The sequence below is a fragment of the Rhea pennata genome, chromosome 2 (assembly GCF_028389875.1).
Source record: "Rhea pennata isolate bPtePen1 chromosome 2, bPtePen1.pri, whole genome shotgun sequence".
Classification (NCBI taxonomy): Eukaryota; Metazoa; Chordata; class Aves; order Rheiformes; family Rheidae; genus Rhea; species Rhea pennata.
In genome coordinates, this window is record NC_084664.1 from 28,126,978 (window position 1) to 28,152,975 (window position 25,998).

A 25,998-nucleotide genomic window follows, 5' to 3' on the forward strand; every position below is an offset into this window, starting at 1 on the left:
ATATGGTGCAACACAGTACCTGTGAGTCAGCAACAACTCCAGACACATTAGAAAAAACAAAATTTTGTTTTCTGCTGGTTATGCTCAGAGTTTCCTTGAACCCAATGAACGTGCTAATCTGTTTGATGAATTTAAAAATGCATGCATTTCCAATTTTTTTTTAACACTACTGGACTGCAGTACTTTTAAATCTCGGTGAGATCTACTCTCCAGCAAACAATTTCAGGTGAGAAGGATTGCTTCGTTCACCTGGCTGCAGCCAGGACAGCATGTCTGTGACCGCAAAAGTTAACCTTCTTTTCTGTCCCTACTTGCCTCCATCACACCAGCCAGAACTATCTCCTGTGTATCTCTTAGTTACAGCATATGGTGTCTAGATATTATTGGAAAATAGTTCAAATCTCTAAAAACATTTTAAGTTGCTTGAAACACTTAAAAGTGATGGAATTTTAGAAACAGAGGACCGCAGCATTTTCTTTCTGTAACTGCTGTAAATTACCCTAACTATGAATTTGGGATAGAGATTACTAAATTGCTTTACAACAGAAAAGTTTCTTTTGACTCAGTCAAGAAGCAAGCACATACTTTTGTTTACAAAAAATGCAAAACTTCAGTTTCCAGAAGCAAGATGAAATAAAAACAGGCTGTAGAATAGCAACACTGCAATCCTTCATTTTAACACTAGTATATGGACACCAGTACTACCCACTACAATTAAGACATTTATCAAAGGCTTGTCAAAACTATGATGATCAAGAATGCCGTCCTTTAAAAGTTCCTGTTTTACAATGCACCAAATCCATTTTCAATATTACAACTTAACCTATTAATTTAACTGCTTTTCAACCTTGTAGCAAACAACTATATCAGACTTAATTCTCCTATCTGCTACACATCGGTCATCCGAGTTCCGCATGGCAGGTCAGACCAGAGACTGTTTAAACAAGCTGTATTACAGACAGTTTGTTTTGCATCCAACATAGAGATGGATTAATTATAAAATGAGAATTTGAGAGTTCGTATTGATGGTTAAAACACCTTAAGTTATAATTTAGAATCAATAAAGGGTTAAACTTAAACTACAAGTGACAGAGAGGACTAAACAGCTAGATTAAAGGTACTTGAGTTACTATCACTTTTTTAAAAAGCATATTATGAAGAGTTATTTTGCTATTGTTTCTCATAAACAACATGCTCACCACATACAGGAAAGGAACTTTAACATTAATTTGGACAAATTTGCCAGAGCTCACTTATCTATTTGGACCAAGAACAGCAATGCTATCTGGAGGTATAAGAAAAAAAAATTATACTAACATACTTCACATATCATATGATATAAAAGATAACCTTGGACCTCCTGCTATTAATCTTGCAATAGATTTCAGAATTAGCTCTGAACCACACACATGTAGGCTACATAGAAACAGAGTTATTTCTCTTAAATTGAAGTGTGAACTTTGATACAATTTGACAAAATCTTTGTACTGTCTTAAGGTGTATAACACTAAAAAAGCCCAAAGATGTTAGTAACACGATAGTTAACTGTGCTATGAGCCCTAAGATAGGGCAGCACATGGAATGGAGCTCTTATCCCACAAATCCTGTTCTAAAAGACTTGAGACAGATAAGCATGAAGCAGAGCTTTTCTTCTATTTGTTTCAGATCTATATTTTCTAAAGCAAGCAGACTTCAAACTTTCAGATATAACCTTCTAAACAATGCAGTTTTTGAACCATTCTACCCTATTTTTAAAATAGTAAGTTAAGGATAAAAAAATTACCTTAACTGATTGGAGAAATCGTCTTCTACATTGTCATCATCCCAATTGTCTTCCCAGACATGCGCATCTTCATCTTCATCTAAACCAGTCCAATCTAAAGACAGGAAAAAAAAGTCTAAGTATTGTATCTTGCATTGCTTTGATATCATGTCCATGTTATACTGGCAGATTAATTCAGCCTCTGGGTAAGAAAGACTCCAGCTGCTAAGAATTCCTCTCTTTTACAGAAAAGTTTTGATCATGCTCAAGTATTCACAAAACCAAAACACACAGCAAGCACAAAAAAAGGACAAAAAAACCCACATCACAATTTCTTGAATTATAATAAAAGCACAGCTTAGTAAAATCACTATATACATCACATCATGGCTTTCAGGATTACAGATTTATGAGGAAGATATATTTTGCAGACAAATGGAAAAGCTCTAGTAACAATGCAAAAAGAAAAGATGGTTGAGTACTTGACTCCTAGAAGCTCAGAAAAACGGTGTGCAGTTCCAACAGTTTATATTTAATTTTTTTAAATTAAAAAAGTAAATATATTATCAAATGCTTTTACCAAAACACAAAAATCCTCAATCCACTCAGATAAGACTTTGACAGTCTATGGATAAGTGCCAAAAACATATCTGTAATACAGAGGCAAAGGCAAATTGAAACAGACATTTGCAAACAGTAGTTGCTACCAATAACTACCTACTTCTGGGTTCCTAATACAGTAGGAGCTGTTTCCTTACAGAGAGAAGAGACTAAATGTCAACTTTTAGCTTAATCTTTAATTTTAAAATTGTAATTTGGTACACTATTTTTGACAAAGTACTGATCATTGAATTAATTCTTCATTACAAAAAAAATTTAACTAACTTGTGTAAAAAAAAACAAATAAAAAACCAGAAAAGCATAGAATCACTACATAAATACAAGTTGGTTTACTTGATTTTAGACCAAGTCCCTCACAGTTCATCAATTCTTTTTCACTGATAGACATCAAGTTTTTTCTAATGCAGTCTCTCCATCCCCAAAGTTCTCCCCCAATTGTTTCTTCAATATTCTGATTTTGTTCTAATACTGTGACAGCAGGATCCCAGTAGGCCTCACACTTGAAAATGTGCAGTTCTTTGAATGTAAAAGTAGTAAAAATATCAAGTCCAGTTATTAAATCAACACTAAAAGCTTTATTGACAGAAAAGATAATTTTGACAACTGTGACCTTGTATTTTGTATCTGATAGACTACTAGTATATCTAAAGAGATTAGATTATTCCTTCCCTAATCCTAAACACTTAAATTCAGTAAATCATCTGCTGCCCATACAGAGAAAGCTCTGATGACTAAGGCCCAAAGTAACATAAAACACTGACAGAACTACGGAAAAAAAAAGATAAGGGAATAAGAGATTAAAACCAAATTGACTGTGAACAACTTTATAAGAACGAGGGTTGGTTCTTGAATTATTTTTTGCTCTTTTCTAACACTGACAGGCAAAACATCATTAATATGAGATTTACCAGAACAGAAAATCCATTTGTAACTGATTAAAGACATAGATGTAGAAGGCAGTAAGATTAAACTTCCCTGCGCAAATATGTATATTTTATTATACTTATTCAGTTTTTTACTTTGTATGAAAATGCTAATGGTCCTAAGGAGAGCAAAGAAAGAGACCAGGGAGAAAATTTAAAGAGAAAAATATGCAGTACAGAAAGAAAAGAACTACCTGAATTTAGTTTCTGCTAGTTGTTCAATAGGAAGGATTTTATTTTAGTATTATCTGCAATAAATTTTGCTTATTTATACAATATACTTGATTTGTCTCCCTAAAAAAGCACGCTTTATTGTTTATGCTGTTTATCCGGATTTCAGAGATACAAGAACAAAGCTCAAAATGGTTTGAAATAAACAGAAGGTCAAACTTCATAAACAGGTCAGACTTAAAGATTCCAAAGAACCATAATGACTAATATCAGCACAACATACACAACAGCTTCAGTCACAAAAGATCAGTTGGAGAGATTGCTGAAACATGCTCCAAGTTTCGCTGGGTGAAGAAGAGTCAAACTGGCCCATGTCATCTTCGACTTGGGGCAGGGAAGGAAGGGAGAGATAAATGAGTGAAAGTAAACCCTGAAATATATTCTCACAGCTGTAACTATGTGCTCAACACTATCTGGATGTTGACACTATACACTAGAATTGCATACTGAAGTTACTATTCTAGTTACACTATATGCCTGTGACTTGGTAAATAAAAAAAGAAAAGATAAAAAAAGCATTATGTTGGACTGAGATTACCAAGAACATTTGATAGTAGCATTATTACTGTAAATCAAAACTATAAAATTGATTTTGATAAACTTGCCATGGTTGGACCCCTTAAAACATGTATTTTAATACACTGACCAGTTTATTTTGCTCTTGAAAAACAAAAATTCTTTCTAGAGTAAAGGACTAAAAAAACCTGAAATCCTATCACTTTACACTCCTGAGAAGAACTGTACAAGAAGTTCGTAAGTGACCAATTCACATATACTTGAAATTGTCACGCTGTATGTCAAATAAAATATTCCATAAAAATAGAACGTCTGCTTTAGATCCTTAGAACTTTTCTTGAAACAGTTTATCAAATCAAGTTTAAGTAGGAATCCTTCCCTAAAATCCAGTGTTTTTATCCTTTAGCGTAAGTTTGCATTATCTGATTTCTTTTGGATATGAATAATTGGGTAATAGAATGCAAACTCTTTCTGCTGCACAGAAGGATTGTGTTTTGATGTGAAAGAACAAATATTTGACAAGAGTTTGATCAAATATTTATCATGATACCTTCCAAAGAAACTGAGGAAAACATTAAAGGTGGCAAGAAAATTCTTTACAACCTCTCAACAGTATTATTTCACTGGCAGATTTAATCAGGCCTCCTTAGCAGTTCTTAATCTTTGGAAGATAAGATCTACAAGAAACTTGATTGTGGTCACTATTTAATAAAACTTGCTCTGCCCAGATAATTTGCAGAGCATTTCAACTATGGATGTTTGGTTTTAGCAGCACAGATAAGATTCAAGTACAATTAACTTGATTTTGCTTGGTTTTAAGTATATTGATGCTCATTACTCATGAACTCAATGAGGAGTTCCCTTCAGATTTAAGGTGATTTCATTTACCGTAATTATTAGTTTTTTCCAGTTTCTGAAGACATTATAAAGTTGATATTTTTAGTCTGGTTCACCTATACAAAGAATGTTTCTTTCAGAGTGGCAACAGAGAAACGAAGGTAAAATCATGACAAAAGTTGTCTCTACTGACACTGTAAGAAATACTGAGCCAAAACCCCCAAAATTTTAAGATCAATTGAGATTAATGCAAAAACTCAAACTAGCAGAAAACAATGAATTGAGAAATATTCCCGCTTTGTGGGCAACTTACAGGCAACTTTTATAAGAGCAATTCAGTGCACTGGCCAACCCAAAATTCAGAAGCATGCTGCCAGGATTTTCTTCCAGCCTACAACCAATACTTAATTTACATTAAATAAGAGAAACAACTTTTGCCTGTTTAGAAAACACATATGGAGACAAAAAAAAAAAAACCCAGCATTCTCAAGTTTGTTTCAGCTATCAGCTTAACTACTTTAATAACTTCCTCAGCTAGTAAGGGCAAAAACTCTTTTTAAACAGGTAATGAGGCTCTTGAGCTAGACTCATAAGGCTAAAAGAATTATATACAATGAAGATAGCACAGAGAAATCTCTGACTTCCATCCATCCATTTCTCATCATCCACAGCTCAAGGCAATTCCCAGGATTAAGGACATACAGGAAACCGACAATCATGCCCTTGAGGGAATCTTTTAAGTCTGTAAAAAGACGCTGAGCCAATGAAACACATGATGTTCACCGAAATCCAGATTTTGATTCCCTCATTCATTAACTTTTTTAACGACAAGAAGCAAGCCAGCATATAGATTTGTGCTTCAGAAGACAGAGATACAGAGGGAAGGCAGACAGCTTTATTCCCTTCTCGCATTTCCCCCACCTCTCACTCTCTCAGCCACCTGCTCTCCCTCGCCTTGCTCACCGAGGTGCCCTCGCCTCCAGCTGCGCGTCGCGCAGTGACACAGCACTCTCCGCGAGGAGCGCCCGGCGCCGCCAGCCTCGCCGGCCGCCGCCGGCGCATTCGCACTTCATCCCGACTCTCGCTCGGTTGCGCCGTGCGGCCGGGGCGCCGCAAGGCTTCTTCTGCCTCGCCCAAGCAGCGCACACAGAGACACTGGCTATGCCGCGGCGCCGAGCCGCCGCCACCGCCCCGCCACGCAGCGGGCCCGGCCCCGCCGCTCCCCGACGGGCGGCGGCCGCGGCTCCCCCCGCCCCGCCGCCACCGGCCCGCCGCGGCCTGGCCCTGGCGCCGCGGCCTGCGGGCACAGCTTCCGCCGCCTGCCTCTCCCCCCCCCGCCTCCCTGGCCTGCTGCGCCCCGGCCCGCAGCCCACGGCACCTTCGGCCGGGAACTCTTCGAACTCGTCGTCCTCCTCCAAGAGTCCCAGGTCCACGGGCTGCTTCTTCTCCGACATGCTCAACCCACCGCTCTGGCACCACGTCTCCGCTGCCCCCGCGGAGGGCGACGGGATACTAGCGGAGCCGCCGAAGGGAACCACGCATGCGCCGGAGCCGCAGCCCGCTTTCTCGGCCTGCGCGGCTGGCCCCACCCCCGCCGGGCAGGCCCCGCCCCCGCCGGGCAGGCCCCGCCCCCGCAGCTCCCCGGCCTGCTGGATGGGCTGCGTCCTTGCGATAAATGTCACGTATATATGCTGGATCTAGACATAAAATACATATATGGTTATATTTTTATATTATATTATAAACATGCATACACACATACGTGTGTATCTCTATCACTCTCACTTTCCATAAATGAATTCTTCAGTACGACAGCTGTCGGCCAGGAGGGAGATTTATCACTTTAAAATGAACTTGGATTCCCCAGGAGTTTGCCGAAGCACAGCACTGAGTGCAACTGCAAAAAAGAGATTTTGTGTGAAAGATGTCGAATGCATTTTCAATACTGAGGGTAAAATAAATCTGTCTACTACAGTAGTAGATGAAACCATACATGCCACTTCCTATACTGACCACATATGTTTTCTATATGTTCTTTCATTATTGATTTATTTTCAGGCAAAACTTACCAAGTAGCAGCCTTTTGTGCTTTTAATCTATAATCACTTTTTTCCTCTTCTAGCAATTTAATATATTGTTTCAAAATCTATATCTAATTACTATCTTTTAAATTCTTTGTTTGTCAAGAGAAATAAGGAAACAGCATGAAGGGGAGAGCTTAACTAAACTATTCAAAAGATTTAGCTGTTGCATGAGAACTAGAAATGCCATGTTTATGAAATATTCTGAAATACATTCATTTGGCTTAAATCTAGGTTCTGCTGCGGATTCAAACAAAGGCAAAGTTCAGTGCTTGCTAGTCTGAACAAGCCGGTGCATGTGGTGGCTTCACTGTCTGCTCTCTAGGCAATCACCTTAAAACAGAATTGCCAGTAGCTGGAGGTTTTTCACTTGCGCTGCGAGAGTTTGATTCATGGGACAATGACTTGCGCAGCTGGGTTATACTGTGTCCTAAATTTAAAGTCAGGGAAACAACGAACAAAAAAATGGTGCGGGAATTTATATAGTTCCTTTTCAACCTCGTGTGAGCAGGTTCTGGCATGTGGTCACAGTTAAGGCAAGGTGGAAAATGAGTCTTTCTGCCAGATGAAAGGTCTATTTGAATGGTCACATTTTATTTTTATGCGATGCAAGGTCTGACTGACACTGATGATTTCAAAAATTATGAAAACTCGAACTTAATAAATCCATATGTGGAATCTAGTCCCAACTGACTGGGATTTTTTAGCAAGCTAGGTATTTTGGAATAATAGGTATCTTACCCTATCCAAAGAGTAGAAGATAAAGTCATAAAATGGATAGGGGTCTATCAAATGAAAAGCTAGCAAAGATCTGTGATCATTCTGTTACTAAGGCCCAAATTCAAACCCTGTTGTTTTTGCATTACGCAGAACTAAATTATGGATTTTGCAGCACATTGAGGAGTATCAAGGTGTCGAACTGCACCTAGATTACTTAAGAAAGAGTGTGACTTTGGAACTTATATGGATGAGTAGCTTCAAATAGCCTCAGAACAAGCAGCATCCTGATTTTTTTTTTTTTTTTTTTTTTTTTTTGGTGCATTTATGTACATATCTGGTGTGGAGAAAAGATACAGCAGCCCTTTCCTTCCAGCTCTTGAAGTGCCAGCAGAGCGAAGAATTTGTACTTCCCTAGGGTATATGGCCAGCCGCTGCACAGGGAGACAAGAAAAATCAAGGATTCCTGAAACAGTGTCTTATTTATATAGGGACTGACCACAGTCTGTCTCAGATCTGGGTAGTAGATTCTCCTTTGCATTTCCCATCTGTGGAGCTGAGCATTCCCATCAGTAAGCCAAATTTAATCTTATGTGGTCACAGAGGTCTATATTGTCAAACTCTCCTGCTTTTATTATAAATCTCAAGATACTTCAAGATTTTTTAAAAAGCTGCGGTTTCTGGAGTTCTGTGATTAAATGAGGAGCTTAGCTCTGGTTTAAAAAAGATAAAATAAGTTTCTAGCTCAAGCAATTGAAAGCAAGAGGTTGAAAATGTGAACAAAAAGAATTTCAGATGAATCTATTTAACTTGTAAGATTGCTTTAAAATAATAGATTTAAAAATAAAAACTTTAAATCCATTTAAAGCCAAAGCCACAAGTTTTTGAAGTCTGGAATTTACATTACCTTACCTAGTTTTTCTTCTAGAGGAATGAATGGATCACTGTAATTCCCCAAACTCTTTAACTCTTTGCTGGTAAGGTCCCCAAGGGCATAGGTATCTACCGTGCCATGTTTCTTTTATTGAGGTATGCCCACCCTAGGTTGACTGAAGGACCTCATCTGCAATGCCTTCTCTTAGCCAGCCTGTTATACCTTGCAAAAAAAGGTGCCTCGTGAATAGAACACCTATGGCAGGACAACAGACTGGCTTTCAAATCTCCATTGTGTCTAACTGAGACAGAATTTCACATCATGTCAAAACCAAGTGCCACAACCACCAGGATATTTGCTGGTTACTTAGGGGATCAGTCTTTTTCTTTCCTCCAGAATAAATCCAGTTACTTTTATCCAAAGTGGAACAAATTCAGCTGGAAGATTAACTCAGTCTGCAATACCAAATAGACCAAATAGACACTCTCTTGGGACCTGGTTCATGTGAGTGACATCTCATGTCCCAGATGTATGCTCTTAACCACCAGACTATACAGTAAACAAGGAGAGAATCATAGAATCAGAGAATCAGTAAGGTTGGAAGGGACCTCTGAAGATCATCTAGTCCAACCTCCCCTGCTCTGCAGGGTCACCTAGAGCGTGTTAGACACAGCTGCATCCAGGCGGGCCTTGAATATCTCCAGAGAAGGAGACTCCACAACCTCTCTGGGCAACCTGTTCCAGTGCTCCGTCACTCTCACAGTGAAGAAATTCCCCCTCACGCTCAGGCAGAACTTCCTGTGCTTTGATTTCTGCCCATTGCCTCTTGTCCTGTCACACGGGACAACTGAAAAGAGTTTGTCCCCGTCCCCTTGACACCCTCCCTTCAGGTACTTATACACATTGATAAGATCCCCCCTCAGTCTTCTCTTCTCCAGACTAAACAGGCCCAGCTCTCGCAGCTGTTCCTCATAGGGCAGATGTTCCAGCCCTCTGATCATCTTCGTAGCCCTACACTGGACTCTCTCCAGGAGCTCCATGTCTCTCTTGTCCTAGGGAGCCCAGAACTGGACACAGTACTTGAGGCCTCCACAGGGCTGAGTAGAGGGGCAGGATCACCTCCCTCGACCTGTTGGAAACACTCCTTAGGAATGCACCCCAGGAGACCATTGGCTTTCCTGGCCACAAGGGCACATTGCCGGCTCATGGTCAATTTGTCATCTACCAGCACTCCCAGCTCCTTCTCTGCAGAGCTGCTCTCCAGAAGGTCATCCCCCAGCTTGTACTGGTGCCTAGGGTTATTTTTACCTAGGTGCGGGACCCTGCACTTGCCCTTGTTGAACCTCATGAGGTTCCTCTCTGCCCAACTCTCCAGCCTGTCCAGGTCTCTCTGAATGGCAGCACAGCCCTCAGGTGTATCAGCCACTCCTCCCAGCTTGGTATCATCAGCAAACTTGCTGAGGATGCACTCTGTCCCCTCATCCAGGTCACTGATGAACAAGTTGAACAGGATGGGACTCAGTACTGAGCCCTGGGGGACACCACTAGCCACAGGCCTCCAACTAGACTCCACACCACTGATGACGACCCTCTGAGGGCCTTTCAGCCAGTTCTCAATCTACCTCACTGTCCACTTGTCTAACCCACACTTCCTGAGCTTATGTAGGAGGATGTTACGGGAGACAGTGTCCAAAGCCTTGCTGAAGTCAAGGTACACAACGTCTCCCCTCATCTATCCAGCCAGTCATTCCATCATAGAAGGTTATCAGATTGGTTAAGCAGGATTTCCGCTTGGTGAATCCATGCTGACTACTGCTGATAACCTTATTTTCCTCCATATGTCTGGAGATGACATCCAGAATGAGCTGTTCCATCACCTTTCCAGGGATGGAGGTGAGGCTGACTGGCCTATAGTTGCCTGGGTCCTCCTTCTTGCCCTTTTTGAAGACTGGAGTGACATTGGCTTTCTTCTAGTCCTCAGGCACCTCTCCAGTTCTCCGTGGCTTTTCAAAGATGATGGAGAGTGGCCTAGCAACAACATCCGCCAGCTCCCTCAGTACCCGTGGGTGCATCCCATCCAGGCCCATGGATTTTTGGATGTCTAGCCTGCCCAGAAGGTCTCTAATCCTATCCTCCTCAACTAAAGGAAAGTCTTCCATTCTCCAGACTTTCTCCCTCATGTCCAGGTTCCGGGATTCCTGAGGGCTGCCCTTAGCAGTGAAGACTGAAGCAAAGGAGGCCTTCAGTAATTCTGCCTTCTCTGTATCCCTTGTCACCAGCCCCCCCCCCCCCCCCAGTCAGTAGCAGGCCCACATTTTCCCTAGTGCACCTCTTGCTGCTGATGTATTTGAAGAAGCCCTTCCTGGTGTCCTTGACATCCCTTGCCAGACTCAATTCCAACTGGGCCTTAGCCTTCCTCGCCACATCTCTACATACTCTGACTGCATTCCTGTAATTCTCCCGAGTATTCTGTCTGAATTTGGCCAAGAGCTCCTTGCTCACCCATGCAGGTCTCCTGCCTCTTTTGCTGCATTTCTTACTCGTAGGGATGCACCGCTCTTGAGCTAGGAGGAAGTGATGTTCGAACACTAGACAAAAACACATCCTCCCACAGATAGTTGTTAGAAAACATTGACTTTAGTGCCAATCTTGTGGCTTAGCAAAGACAAGGTCTAAAATCACATTTTCTTAACATTTTTTACTAGCATTTTCAGGTAGCTTCCTATTCAGGCTTTGTATATCCCATGGCTTACTGCCCCCAGGAAGCCTGTAAGGAACTTTTGCACATTTCTCCGCTAAGAAGAGCTTTCTCTGAATTCCATAGAACACCACAGCATCTAAAAGTCAGGTGATATATCTTATAATACACAAGTCTTTTGGTGAACCTAGCTCCACTGATGATTCTTAATTTGTTACAGAAAGGAGCATAAGGATTCAGCAGTTCAGAACAGTCTTTCCAGTGTGAAAAGAAATTTAAAAGGTTACAGAAGAATGTCCAAATCCCAGGTACAATTGGAGTTTGATGCTTTCTAGGTGGATCATCAAGAGAAAGTGTTGTCCTTCAGCATCTACGTTGTGCAATCAGAGTGGGAAAAGGCCACTAATAATATCTACCCTGCACATCTACAACATGCAGGCATTTGTTTTTGTTTTATGCTTTCTCTGTTGCAAGCCAAGGGCTACTGGCAATCTGTATGGTCACCAAGACTGTACTTCGTATCTGCTGAGAACACAAAGGACAAGGAATTTTTCCTCATGAGTTGGGGAAGGCACTTCCTACGTTCCCAGAACAGAATACGAGAGGGTCTTTCCCCAGCTGCAACCCTTACACAATAACTCAGCTATGTGCTGAATCTATGGGTCTTCCAGGACCTACAGCCTGACATTCCTGGTTGCTTCAGCAAAGAGGTCTAAACTCAAGTTCCATGAAAATTAAAGGAAAAAATTCCCATATATTTCAATGGTTCAGGATACAACTGTGAGTATCTCTATTAAAACTTTAACTTAAATATATCCTTAACTGGTAGCATGTTTGAAATAATTGAACAAGACAATCCTGAGTACTCATCAGCCCCTCTATTATTCTTTCCGGAGATGCACAGCAGCTATTTACTCAATATGATTTGGTGATTTTTTTTTCTATTCAGCATGTTTTATGCATTAGTATCAGAAAAGCCTGTCTTTCTCTTGGCAAATGTTACTGCAAGTTGTCTAGCAAGGAGGTGAGATTATGTAGATTTATTTATTCAAGGCATAATTTGCATAAATGGAAAAATGGAAATAGAACTGTTTTTCTGAATTAGAGCCTTTTTTTCTTAAAGGTGAAATGAAAGTCTATGTAGTTCACTAGTTCAGATTTCTAGGGTTTTTTAGGTGGACTATGAGTAATTTCAATGTCTGGGCCCATTTTCTTTGAATTGGACACTTTAATGGCTGAAAGCATATTCTGAGAAAAAGATTCAGCAGAGGAAAAAGAACAGATTGGCAATGAATTTGCTTATAAGCAGCCTTATTTAAAGATGTCCTCTGGAAAAAAGAAGCCAGGTTAAAATTCCATCTAAAATTTTCATCAGAGCCATATTAACATTAGATGTGTTGACTGAAGGTCTGCATGGTCCCAGGCTATCAAACAGTGGATATACAGAGAAACTCTGTATTGCAAAAAAATGAGCACTGCATGTATCTGATGAGCATTGCATGTATCTGATCCAATTCACCTTGTTGATGTAATGCAAGATTCTGTGTGCATGGGCACTATATCTAATGGACCAGGAAGTCTGACATACCTGGTTCAGACCAACTGTGTGCACACAGTATATCAGTATATGGATGTATAATAAGTATATGTATGTGAGAGGTAGATACCTTTCCAGATCTTACAGTCCATCTTCTTAGATATCCAGGAAAACATATAGTTGCTGCAAAAATACAAGAAAGCTTATAACCATATGCTTTTCATTTGGAACACAAGAATTAACCATGTAACGCAGAATAGCCTGTATTATATAGCATATCTGGCAGTCCAAACACTGGTTAATGCATCCTGGAAATTCCTTCAGATGTGGGGTTCTATGTCTCTGAATAGCACTGCATTTGATGTTACAGTTGTTGGATGAAACTAGAAAAAAAAATGCATATCCTACATTCAGTGCCTCTGGCTTTGGGAATGGATTGCCCTGTTTCTTTCAACCTACTTCTGTGCAACTCTGGAGCCATGGCATTATTCCTGAGGTCAGTGCCTTTGGTTTGCCACTATTTATTTATTCATGTCTGCAGAGGTTCTCTTTTTCTCTCCAGCTGCTTCATCATTCACCGGCACCTCCTGGTAGCCCACCCTGCTCCCACAGCCCATCCCTTCTCACAGTTGACCCTAAGTGAGGTCAGTATGCGATTAGGTGGCTGGAGATCATAAGGAATATTAATCACAAGGAACACTTAGATGTTGCTTTACAGACTTCCTTATGTGAAATACACTTTGGCAAGCTATCAGGTTACCAGTGGCTGAAAAAGAAACAGTTCCCTTTTTACCCTTGACAGTCAAAAGAAAGTTTGATTTATTTTCTCATTTTCAGTTAGTCTAGAGGCAGCTGGGTAGTATTGCTACAAAGCTCTGGCTGCATGTCACTGTAATAGGGGCAATATGTTTGTTCACTTCTTCTCTCTTTCTCAGTCTAATTGCTCTATTGTCTTTCTGTTTTCTCTCCACATTTGGGCTGACAAAATGTCTCCTTGGGTTTAGCCCTCTAGCCAAAACTTAACGGGCTCCTAATCAAGAGCTAACACCATCAGCAGGCTATTTCCTGTCTTTGTTTACCATTCCTGGTATCATCTTTCTTCTTCTCTCAGTCCATCATAGCAAATTTTCACCATTATTTTCCTTTGAATCTTTCTCTGTACAGAGTGCAGGAAGCTCCCTATATGTTGTTCCCCTCTCATTTTATGGACACTTGATTTCTGGCTTCCCAACTCTGTATCCTGAAGAGAACCAGATGCATCCAAAACTGGATTTCAAAAAGCTAAGTCATCCTGAAACATGTATTCCAGTTAGCTATATCACCAGAGTATTTACTACTGAGCCTTGATACAAATTGTGTTGATATTTTGAACATATAAGAATAATCATAATGTGATTAATTACTAGGTACTGCTCACAGCAAGTTGCATTTCCATGCAAGTATCAAGACTATCAGGATTCAGTTGCTAAAGAAAGGTTTCTATGTCACTTAAGATGCCCTGAAGGAGGGAGTTGCCTGATGCGATGTGGGAGACTTTGTCCCTTCACAACGGCAGCCTGAGAGCAGGCAAAATACCCTGGGGTTTCTAACATGCTCTCAGTTGCCTGTGTTTAAGCCACTGAACTGCACTCCTCTGTATGTTGGAATTGCTACTGGTATATCAGTGTATTTTTCATGTAACTGCACAACAGTCTTTGTTTATTTCTGCCAAATCTGTCTTGAGAATAATAAGCTATGGCAGCTTCATCAAGAGATATTCACTGGATAGCTTAGTACAAATCATTAGGAATCAAGTAAACAGAGTAGGCCTTTTATTCTGTGTAAAATATCTTTCTACCTTTACATAATCTAGATAGCAGCTAAGGTCTGGCCAGGATCTATCCAGATGAAGTTTAACCCAAATAAAACCAAACCTTGTAGCCTAGGAAGAATTATCTAGCAATATTTCTGATGTTTTGATAGGTAAGCAAGGCTACTCTTTATTAGTAATATTGACAAGCTTAAGGACTAATAAAATAAAACAAAAACAACCGGATGCATGCTTAAGGCAACCCCTTTCCTCCCCTTTGCCCAGGCTAAACTTCAGTGAATCACCTCTCTTCCCTCCTTCCCCCGGCCGGCGGCGGGTAGAACCGGCTGGAACTGGCTGGAACCAGCTGCGGCTGGCATCGGGCGGCGCCTGGGCCGGGCACAGGGCGCTGCCACCCGCTCCCGCTGCCTGCCCTCGCTGCCCGTGCAGGCAGGCACAGGTGCTCCGTGATGCCTGCGAAAATCCAGCCCCAGGGCCTTTAAAGATGGAATGGAAAAGAAGGGGGAAAAGTAAGAGGGAAAGATAAGGTGGCAAGAGGTTAAAAAGTGCCACAGCTCGGGTGGGGGAAGAAGCGTTAGCAGTTGCTGGCGGTTTGCTTTGCAAGTCTGTAGATGCTTCTTTACTGCAAATGCACCCACAAAGCAAGATGGATATGTTTTATCACATAAACCCATACAATAAATGAAGGTTAAATAGAAAAAATATCTTTACATTATAAAAGGTATAATTCCTGGAAGACATAGGTACAGAGAGAACAGGGCCAAGGCCACCTCACGCCGCAGGAGGAGCTGCTGGACCCCGGCCGCAGAGGCAGGGCCCGGGGGCTTGCCACGAGATGCAGAAAGCCACAGAGCCCTGAAGGTCTTCAGCTATTTAAAGCAGAGGACCCCTTCTTCCTCAAAGCTCCCATTAACTTGTAATGCCTTCTTCAACGTGCTTAGAGGTTTTGATGAACCATCTAGTGGTTTTCCAGAGAAATGAATGAAAAAATGCTAAGCCGCTAGCAGAGGTGCCTTTTTTAAAAAAAAAAAAAAAACAAGGACACTCTTCAGAACTTATTCAAATCAGCTCTTTATCTTACTTGGTTACCAAGTGGAATATATGAAGTATGTCAAATCAGAACCACAAAGAGCTATTGGATCAAATCCTGTTCTTAACCATGCTCATCCAACCCTTCTCCGTGAGTGCAGCCGAGGGCAGATTTTGGGCAATTGCACACAGAGTTGTACAAAAATTATAGTTCTTTTCATTCCTGTTACATAGGAGTTTATTTTGAATGGTATTTAGAAAAAAAAAAAACACTAAAAACAAACTCTCTCTGTTCCTGACTTGCTTTCCAAGCACATAAATCTTTTGTAACTTTAATTCTTAGCCCTATAGTAAATACTACAGCAAGAGTGACAGCTGGTATGCTTATGAAAACAGCATCAAGGTAAATGGTGAGTATAAGTCAAACCAATCTATATAAAAATGTGTTTTTCCAGAAGTATATATATATAATCTTTTTGACTATGGTGTGTGTGTATGCATATATATATATATACATATGCATAAAAACCTACTAAACTACAATAGGTAAACTAAACAACTTAGCAGGCTCACATGATAGCGCTGTGATACTAATTATTATTCTGATGTATGAGGTAATTAAGGCAAAATAGGTAGGATCACTTACAGCAGTATATTACAGCAAAAAAGTTAGATTAGAGTACTTTATTACTGAGGCTGGCTGAGAAAGTAAAAGATGTAAATTGATTGTCATATGAAGGAGTGCATTAGGAAACAGCCCTCACAGTTACACTGTTTCTAGCTGTATCTTTTGTAATACACAATAGGGGAGTCTTTTCTCTGATTTGCTTTTAAGGTTTTAGCACAATCAAAAGCTGAAGGTATTGTAAAGAAAATCTGCAAATAGCATGAAAATGTCTTGTGGTGACATTCTTATTCAGGCTCCAGGCCTGATTTTGAAAGATCCCGAATACCCAGCAATGCTAAGCACTTCTGCAGATCGTATCTTTGAGGTCTGAAAGATTGTTTTATAATCTTGTTTTCATGCTCTTGCAAATCTACAGAGTCTTTTATTTCCCATGTAGTAGCACAGATTTTATTAAAACCATTCAGAACAGATCACTGTATTTTAGGGCCACAGTTTTGTGGTGACTGGTGAAATACATAACTTCAATCAATAGAACAAATTTCCATCCTTTCAAGAAACTAATGATATATTTAAAATTAAGAAAACATCAATCATTTTAAAACTAAGTCTCTGCAATACTGAGACTTTTAGATCCTCTCCATTGCTTCATTCTGCCTGACTATGGCACCATCTTCATAAAAGTTCTTGCAAATTAATAGCAAATGATAATGTTTCTGGGCTATATAAATAGTCACCTCCTCAAACTGATGTCTGTTCTTTTTCTTTCATTGTCTTGTCATCTGTAGGGAAATGTCCATATTTGTCATTATGTCTTCCCTCAGAAGTGGTTTGAGGTGGCTGAGTCTGAAACATAACCATAACAAAACAATAAAGTTTGAAATTGTATGTTCACTGTTTATGCAGGCTATATGTAAGCCACAAAGAAAAATAAATTTAAACAATCATTTGCAGATCTGAGAGAGACAGCTAAAGCAATGGCTCATTGATTCCCATAAATATGACTAAATTTAGAATTTGATTTCCCGACTAGTTATCACACCAACAGTTTATTGGCACAGTGTAACTAAATACACCCAAATGCCTTGCTCCTGATTCCTGTAAGTTTCCACCTGAAGCTATGAAGAAAAATTTGAAAAAAGAGATATGCTTTTTAATGCTGAGATAGATAGATAGATAAGTAGGTAGGTAGACAGATTAACAGATATCACCAAAAAATCTTGTTTTGTCATACTGTTAATGACCTAAAGGATCTCCAAAAGTTCACTAAGGACTGATGGTAACAGCTTCTATTTGGACATAGTGGGAAAGCATCATCTTTTAAAAGCAAAAAGCTAGCAGCAATTGTTGTTCAGTTGTGCATGCAAACAAAACTTTGTGTATCCAAACTTTGCACGTGCAAGTTCTTTGAGATATCACAAGGCAGGTGTTAGCTATCTAGTTTTCATAGAGCAATGACAGGTGCCTCAAAATTTTGCACACAGTACTTAAAAACCTTGATAATAATGGTTTTACATCCAATCTTAAGGTTCACTCCATTTTAACTGACTTTCAAAAATGCGCTTATAATCATTTTTCTTCAGGATGTAAAATGCTGACTTGATTGACAGAATCATATAACCTACCTTATTTATTTTAAAGAAAAGGAAAATCCAAGCTATAGGGGCATATGTAAGAATAAACAAAGAGTGTGAATATATATTTGCTAATACGTTGTGGTTGGTAATCTTGATAGTTCTATTTAATCGCAAACAATTTTTTGTATTTACCCTGGTGGTTGTGTATACTATGTTATATAGGTGCTGCAAATAGTCCTTTTCAGATTTGTGTAAATTTTTTTTTAATAGATACTTTTGAAACATTTATTGCATAGAAATCTTGAATTGTTCATTATAAATAATGATTTTCAAATGATCCATTCTGTAATTTTCTTTCATGGCTGTTACAAATTTATATTAAAGCTTCACTGAATTGGACAATTTTTCAGCAGAGTTTACTTAATGTTAATCTATTCATTTGGGGGTAAATGAAGAGTTTAATGGTGAAGTGATGTAACTAGAATGTGGTCTCAAGTGGTGTGTTAGGTTTATCAATCAGTGAAAATTGTGCACTTGAGTGTAAGAGCACATGTCTATCCATACGATTCTTGCTACCTCAGTTAATTGAAACCCTTTTTCCACCCTATTATCAATACTTGAAAAATAGCTCCAACCACATCTATTAACCAGTGTCTTAAGAGATGCTTTATCAGCTCCATATAAATTGCATGTATTTTGCTAGAAAGCAATTTCACTAATATAAGGGTCAGTTCTGTGGTTCACTAGAGATGTTCAGTCAGGAGGTGTTGGGGCAGGAGTGACTGGATGGATAGAGTTATTGGCTTGGTCTTCAATTCACTGGAACATTATATAAGATTGAAGAACTGGTCTCATTGACATTCTCAGTTTTCATTTATTTTAGCAAGAGCAAAATATGCTCATGATGAAAACTAGGTAGATGACACCACTTCCATTGTGAAATCTGAATCAGAATAAAATCACATATTTTTAAATTTCCTATGAAACAGAAAACTAAAAGGAATCCAGTGTAGATTCAGGACATCTGAATTATGCACATATGCTATGTCATAAACAAATGTGAAAACAACTCTGAAATGAAATTTTTCCTTCCAAAGCAACTTATCCAAAGGAGTTTTCATTGCTATTGACACATCTCTTCTCTAAATACTTGATTCGAATGAAAAACAACTACAGGTTTTCTGAGCAGCTCAGCTCAATGTCTCCTGAGATCATGGTCAAGTCAGCTATGCTTCACTGTGCCTTCCATGAAATCTAGGTACACTCAGCTTCCAGGCCCAATATACAAAACAGATACTTCACATACTTGTCATCTACTTTTTCTGTTTTTCCCCTTTTGTGTCTATTTTTATGTTCACTTGGCCTTCCTTGGCCAACTGTTGACCTTATGAAGCAGAAGGAAAATTGAAAGTGTCTACAAACATAGCAGGAAGAGAAAGAGAAATGCGAGATACACAGTTTAGTGTCTGAACTAGTACTTTTTAAAACTCTCTAAAGGCCTCTAATCCAGGAAGACATTTTGGACTTTTCTAACTCATGTATTTTCTTCTCTACTCGGAGATTGCCTGCATACAACAAATTCTGATTTCAGTTCTCTGCCCAAGTTGTTTAATCAGTACCATTGGGCATGCGGCTACTAGGTAAAGGGCAGTCATTCTGGGTAATGTTTTTCCAAGTCAGAAATGTGTACATTTAGTGATAGGGGAAGGGGCCAAATGAGAGGCTTATGCTAGGACAGCGTCAGTATCTTTCATTAACTTTACTATTATCTTCCAAAGAGAGTAGTCGTCCTCTCAAGATGGGGAATTTGTGGAAGCGATCTTCGACAGAGAGGATTATTAGTGTACTGTCTGCCATGCCCCTGGAGACACACATTCCCCCACCTTTCTGCTTCCTCCTTGGCACATTCTTTCTCACTGATAGTTTGAGTAACAATTCCCCAGAGTAACTGTTGTCAACATGCAGAGCAGAGCTTTGTGGTGTTAAAGGGAGTTCACTAGATGGCATGAAAATTTTTTTGATTGCTGTTGTTTCTTTATGTAGATCTGTCCCTCTGTTCTCCATCAGCGATGCTTGGCTAGTCAGGCAAACCAGTGGAACTGTAACAATTTACATTACAAGGATCTAGACCCAGTTGTATGCAGAGGTAACATACTGAAAGAATTGACATTCCAAGTGAATAAATAGTTTTCGGTTTAGTCTTAAAGCACATTTCTATTGGAATGTATGCTAAGTAGAAAAGCAGAGTGAACTGTCACTAAATTTATCAGGGCACATATAGTTCAACAGTGGTGGCATAATTGTCCCTAGGCAAAAAAAAGAGCCCTAATCAGAGCCTTGAGATCCAAGCAATGCATTTGCAAACTGACCAAGGCCTACTACCTAACCTAATAGGTAAGCAGAAAATTAAAGGCTTGAAATTACAAGAAAGGTACTACAAAGATCAGCACTTTAACACATTTGAATATGCATTGTTTTCCTTGTCAAGGTTTAAAAAATTACACTACAGTGGGCAGACAGGGCAAAACCATAGATAAAAGCTAACAAAAATCTTGCAGTGAAGAATTTCCTTTTACAGTGTGATATTCCCTCACTGAAAGCAAATCATTGCTATAAAGAAGAAGTATTTATCAATTTTCAAAGGTCTTGGCCCATCAAGCTAGTGTTAGATTTGGAATTTCACTTTTGTTGCCAAGGTGACAAACACTTATAAATATACTACATCTTCTAATGTGCTTTTAACTTAGTATTTTTATGGCTTTTAAATCAGATACCATTAGCAAATATATTAGGTAATTTAGCTGAAAGACCATTTTCTACTAACACTTTTTGTTACATTTCCCCAGATACTTCAGCAAATGTCTGTTGTGACATTGCAGTCCTGCCAGGCTTCTAACGTATAAGGATATATACAGTACATCTGGTAAGAATTAACATATTACCTTAGGGTTTTCTATTTTTTGTATTGATAATTACAAATTGTATATAAAAAGACAAATATTAAGGGTTGGATCCTACAGTCCATTGACTTCAGTGGGAACTTTGCAGAGGTAATGACTTCAGGATTGGCCAGAAGTCTTACTGTGTGTTGTTATTCTTGGCTTCCATCTCCTCTTTTTATAGCACAGTAATGAGGCAGAAAGCACAAGGGAGAGTGTAACAGCTCCATAGCAGGGCCTTTCCCCCTGCTGCCCTGTAAAGCAAACAAACAAACAAAACCCGCCTGGATGTTTTCTTCTTTTTCATACATCTGAAGGCCAAAGGGGACCTTTGCAATTGTCTAACGTGATGTCCTGCAGAACGTGGAGCCAGAAGCCTTTCTCCCATGAAACCCTGCTGGTAGCCCGCAGGCTGTGCCTGAGCTGCAGCACAGCATTGGGGGCGGCTTGCTTTAGAACCAGGGCCAGAGGCGGATGGCGGCAGCAGTGCTGGCAGCAGGCAGAGGCAACCCTGGGGCCACGCTCCCTGCCATGCCATCAGGATGGGGTGGTGGGGCCTGGCACTTGGGGTAGCTTGCAGGCTGCCAGTGCCACAGCCTGCGCCCTGCTGTGGGCACTGTCTCTGCAGGAAACTAGGCAACAGAGGGGCTGAGGGTGGCCTAGCAAAAAAATAGGGTCCTGGCCCCTGGCAGCCTTTCACCTTGGAGACCTGCAGGTATGGAAGATGCTCTTTCCCCACCAAGCTGGGGTCATGGCCAGGGGCTGAGGTTGGAGCTGGGCTGGGTTCCCAGGACCCCCATCTCACACCAGGACCCTTGTCCCTTACCAAGCAGCATCCCCACTGGGGTGTGCAACACCAGCCAGGGGCTCTAGCTGCATTAGTGAGAGCAAGCAAGGCAAGGGGGTAGGGAATGCTGACAGAAATGAATAATCATTCCCATATATATATATATATATATATATTAATTTTGACAAAGCTTGCTATCACTGAGGATTAAGCACAGTTCATAAACCAATTAGTAAGCTTCCTACAATTGCAGCAAGTCAGCTTGGGTAGAAAGCTCAGAAGAAGAGGCATCCAGGAAACATCTTTCATGTCCACATATTAAACTTAATCTGCCACCCTGTCTTTTAAGACTCTGCATTCATCTATTGAAGAAAAGATGCTGATCTGAAAGGAAAATAGGTCTGTTAAAACAGTTTGCTTGGTAAAGTGGGAGTCTTGAGGAAAGTTCATTGTGTGTTAGAAAGAGCTGTCCCCACACTGCACACAGGGCCTGTATATAGTGCTCCTGCTCTAGCCCAGCACTGTCCCATTGGCCTCTTCATTCAGCACAGCTATCTGTCATGAAGAATTTAAGTTTCATATTTTCGTCTGTCACCTGCGAAAAGGCCTGTCAGCTGAAGCTTACACTACAGTTTGCCAAAAGGCGTATAGCCCACAGTGACAATACACTCTTATATTTGTGCTTCCAGGCTCCAGATAATCCCCTCACTTTCCTCCTCAGCAGTCCAGTTATGATGAGGCTTAAATTGCATATTTTTGAGGTTTTTAAATCCAGATTTTGCTGATAACTGCTATCAGCAGGAATGAAATGAAATACAGCAAGATTTAGCTCTTATTACCAGCATAAAGCCTACTATGGATATTTTGTAAGGGCTATACAGATGGTATTCACATTAAACAGGTTAATGTCTATAGTCACAGGAACTAAAGGTAGGAATGCTAATATCAGCTTTTATCTACTTTGTCTGTTTGCCATCCCTGAAACTTATCAGGAAAAAAATCACCTACCTTTCAAATATGGCATTTTCCAGTTTGTTTCTTCAATTTGATTTGCAAAGGGAAATAAGAAAAACAACTCATTACAAATCCACACACAATTTTTTTATGCTCTGAGATACCAAAGAATTACTTGTATAATGCCACAGAAGGAAAAAAGTGTCTGCTTTTACTGTAAAGACAGTTTGCAGAATTACCACAATAAATGAGCCACAGTGAAAAAAAGTTACCTATCCATCTCACTCTGATACATGTTTCTATGAAGTTAATCATCACACCTGTAACTTTAGGACTGAACAGCTTAGATACTGACACCTAAATAACAACACAGTGAAAAGTAAAATTGCTTCAAAAACTCAATTTTGTCTAGGGATTGTCAGGTGGACACAGCACAGTAACCCAGCTTAAACTTCAGCTGTCTTTGACTTAGAAATCAATTGACCAGTCATAATGTAACCATGAAGAAATTGCATCTTTACTCATTAAAGGCTTTTAAATTGCCTAATCAATTATGACTCAATTACATTTTTTGTGAAGTCAATATTAGATTACATCTCTTTGAAACAACTTTACAGTTTTTTTCTTTGGTGAAACATCATTTTCCACTGCAATTTTAAAATATTTTAATATACTAGGAGAGTATTCATACAGAAGGATTTCTATTTCATTCCTGTGCTGCCCTGTATTGTCATTTGGAAATTAACTTCAGAACACCGGTTTTCAGACCATGGTCTGAGAAAGTCTGAAGAGAGAAGGGGAGGAACTGTTGTAGAGGAGTCTGCAAAAAATACCAAGAAAAACAACCCTATTGTTACTAGGTTTCAGCCTGCTTCATGGGATCCACACTTCCCCTTCAAACTGTTTTGAGGCTTGCACATTGAAAAAAAAAAAAAAAAAAAAAGAAGAAGAAAATTGGGAGTTACTGACTGCCTCAGAATATCTTTCCACGACAAGCAAGGTGTAAGTTGCTTAGTCTCAACAAACTCATGTTCAGAAAATTAAGGCAGCTGCAAGGCAGTGTATAAAGTGACCCCTTTCTGTAAACATTTCTGCACATGCTCCACGTAGTATTCCTGGATTGAAACGACTTGTGTCTGCAGAGTGAACCCAGTACATGTCCTCCAGATTAGATACTAAAAGTCTTCATGCTGCTGAAAAACTTGAAATAAAGGATTGGCGTGAATCTCCTAGCTTGTGAGGTCCAGCTGTCTTCTACTACAACTAGCCGTGGCAAATAATTCTTTTCCTAACCAGATCAAATCCTTGCCTTAAAAAAGTTTAGTTTTTTTTGCCCCTACTACATTATTTGTGTGTGTTTCCCTGATGGACAAAAAACAAGCAAGAGAGATGAAGCTGGAAGGGAATGCTGCATAGCAGGTTGCATTTTTACTTTTACTGATTTACATATGTTATGATGTAGGGTTGTGTGAACAGATAGCTGTCAAAAGAAGCGTCAGTAGTATTATTAATATCAGTAATAATTATTTCACATCAATAAGTATAGTTTTCAGTAATGGTAGTGAAATATTGCCAAGACAACCACAGTGGGACATTGTACATTCAGGAATGAGAACTACCTGGTTCAAAGCAGCAAGTACTTCCTGTCATAGAATGCTCCCACACAATGATTTTGAGAAAATAAAGGTGGAAATTAAGATAAAGAGAGATCATCTTGGAAGGCAAGGGAAAAGGAAATGGCAAAAGTTGGTGTGGTATATAAATTTGCTGTTATATTCAGCTGTTATATTTTATATAACATATGCTGTTATATGTTCAACAGTTATAGTTGAAGGCATCTGTGAAGCTAATCAGTGCTACAGGGTATGATTTGTGTCACAGCAGAAGGATGTTTGCAATTTTTATGTATTAAAGATTGAAATATCTAAGGCGCAGAGGTTTTGTGTTCCTGTATGCTGCATATTACCTAAAATACTCTGGATCCCACCATTTTCTCACTGCAGTTACAAACAAGAATTCTCTTAGTATTGCATGTGTGTTGAATAGCTCAAATTTTTGAAAAATTAGAAGTGAAAAGATAATATATAATTATATATTTTGTTTCAGCAATAATTACTCCAGAACCTATCGAAAGTAATCCAGTTCTCTAAATGATGCAGACTTTAATGGCTGAGTTGCACTGTCTTAGGCTAAAGGTTCAGAAAATAGTTTCACCTCACTGCAAAGCTTGATTTTGCTTCTGAATTCCAGGGAACTTCCCACCTGAGCTAACTGCCTTCTTCTTTCCTGCCTCCTGGCTCTTTTGTCTCTGTAGTTACTCATCAGGAGCAGACTCTTCTTTAAAGAACAACAAACCAAGGATGCAGATCAACATTTCTTTTGGCCTTTCTCTTACCTACAGTTTGGGAATAGCTTTAGTTAAATCCAGGTTACCTTTCTTCACAGGCATGTACAGATCCATGTCCATGGTGGCTGTCCATCCAGGGCAAAGTATGTTTGTAGATAATAAAAGGAGGGAAAATTGCCTTCATATGACACATTCTCTTTGAAATATTGGTCTTTCTTACTTGTTTGGGATAGACAGTTCCCTCCTTGGAGCACTAGATTCAGATTTTTTTTTTTTTTTTTTTTTTGAGAAATTGATCCTTTACATTCCATATGGACTTTTAGCTCCTAATGTGGGGCAATTAATTCTTGTAGGCAGCAGGATGCTGAACTACCGATCATGGCAATATTTAGCTCCCAAGTCTGTTTTAGGGACCAAAGCCAAACCTTATTTCTTCCTTTTTCTATTATTCCTGTTCCAGCTATTTCTTCTTCCTGCCCTCCAATCTTTTTGAAAGGATTTGTTCTATTACTAGTTATGTTTTCTACCTAAAGCTGCAGGGTTTGACTCTCCATACAGGTAGATGCCATGAAAAATCACTTCTGTCAGATGCAGACCTCAAAGCAGTGACAAGAGATCTCATCCCCAGGCAGCATGGTAATCCACTGGCACTAGTACAGAAACTGCAGAGATGAAAGGCCCTGAGCCGTTCTCCTTGAAGTCGGTGGCCATTTTCCAATCCTCTTTGTGGGAAGTACTAGGCTCAGCTCTCTGCGAAGTTTCAGAGAAAGCTTGTAGGATTCTTGGTCTTTGTTTAGTCAGTCCCTGGGATAAAAACAACTGCATCTTGTCCTCTGCTAACACAGCGCACAGCCTGCTCCCACTGAAATCAATGGGAAAAGTCCTAACTTCTTCTTCAAGCAGGATTCATATTTAGTTAAATGAGAATTTTCTTTAAGGGTCAGTAATGTTCCTCAGAAACTTCAGGCTTCTTTATTTTTATTTGCTTGTTTGTTTTGTCAGTGGATAAGAAAGCCAGAGGCTAGGCATTTAAGCTGAGATTATACTATTCAATCTGCATACTGCAAGATAGGGTTGTTATGACCAACTCTGAGGAATAAATGCCCCTCTGACCATCAAATTTCAAACTGGTT

General features: G+C 39.7%; 1 protein-coding gene across 1 annotated transcript; it reads right to left on the minus strand.

Moving 5' to 3' along the window:
- Window positions 1–1,281: 1,281 nt before the first annotated feature.
- SEM1 (SEM1 26S proteasome subunit) lies at window positions 1,282–24,985 on the minus strand. The gene is given in 7 exon segments (XM_062567610.1): window positions 1,282–1,285; window positions 1,784–1,877; window positions 6,269–6,587; window positions 9,246–9,591; window positions 9,593–9,649; window positions 9,651–9,735; window positions 24,952–24,985. Coding segments are annotated over 7 exon segments (939 nt in total).
- Between the last annotated feature and the right edge of the window lie 1,013 nt (window positions 24,986–25,998).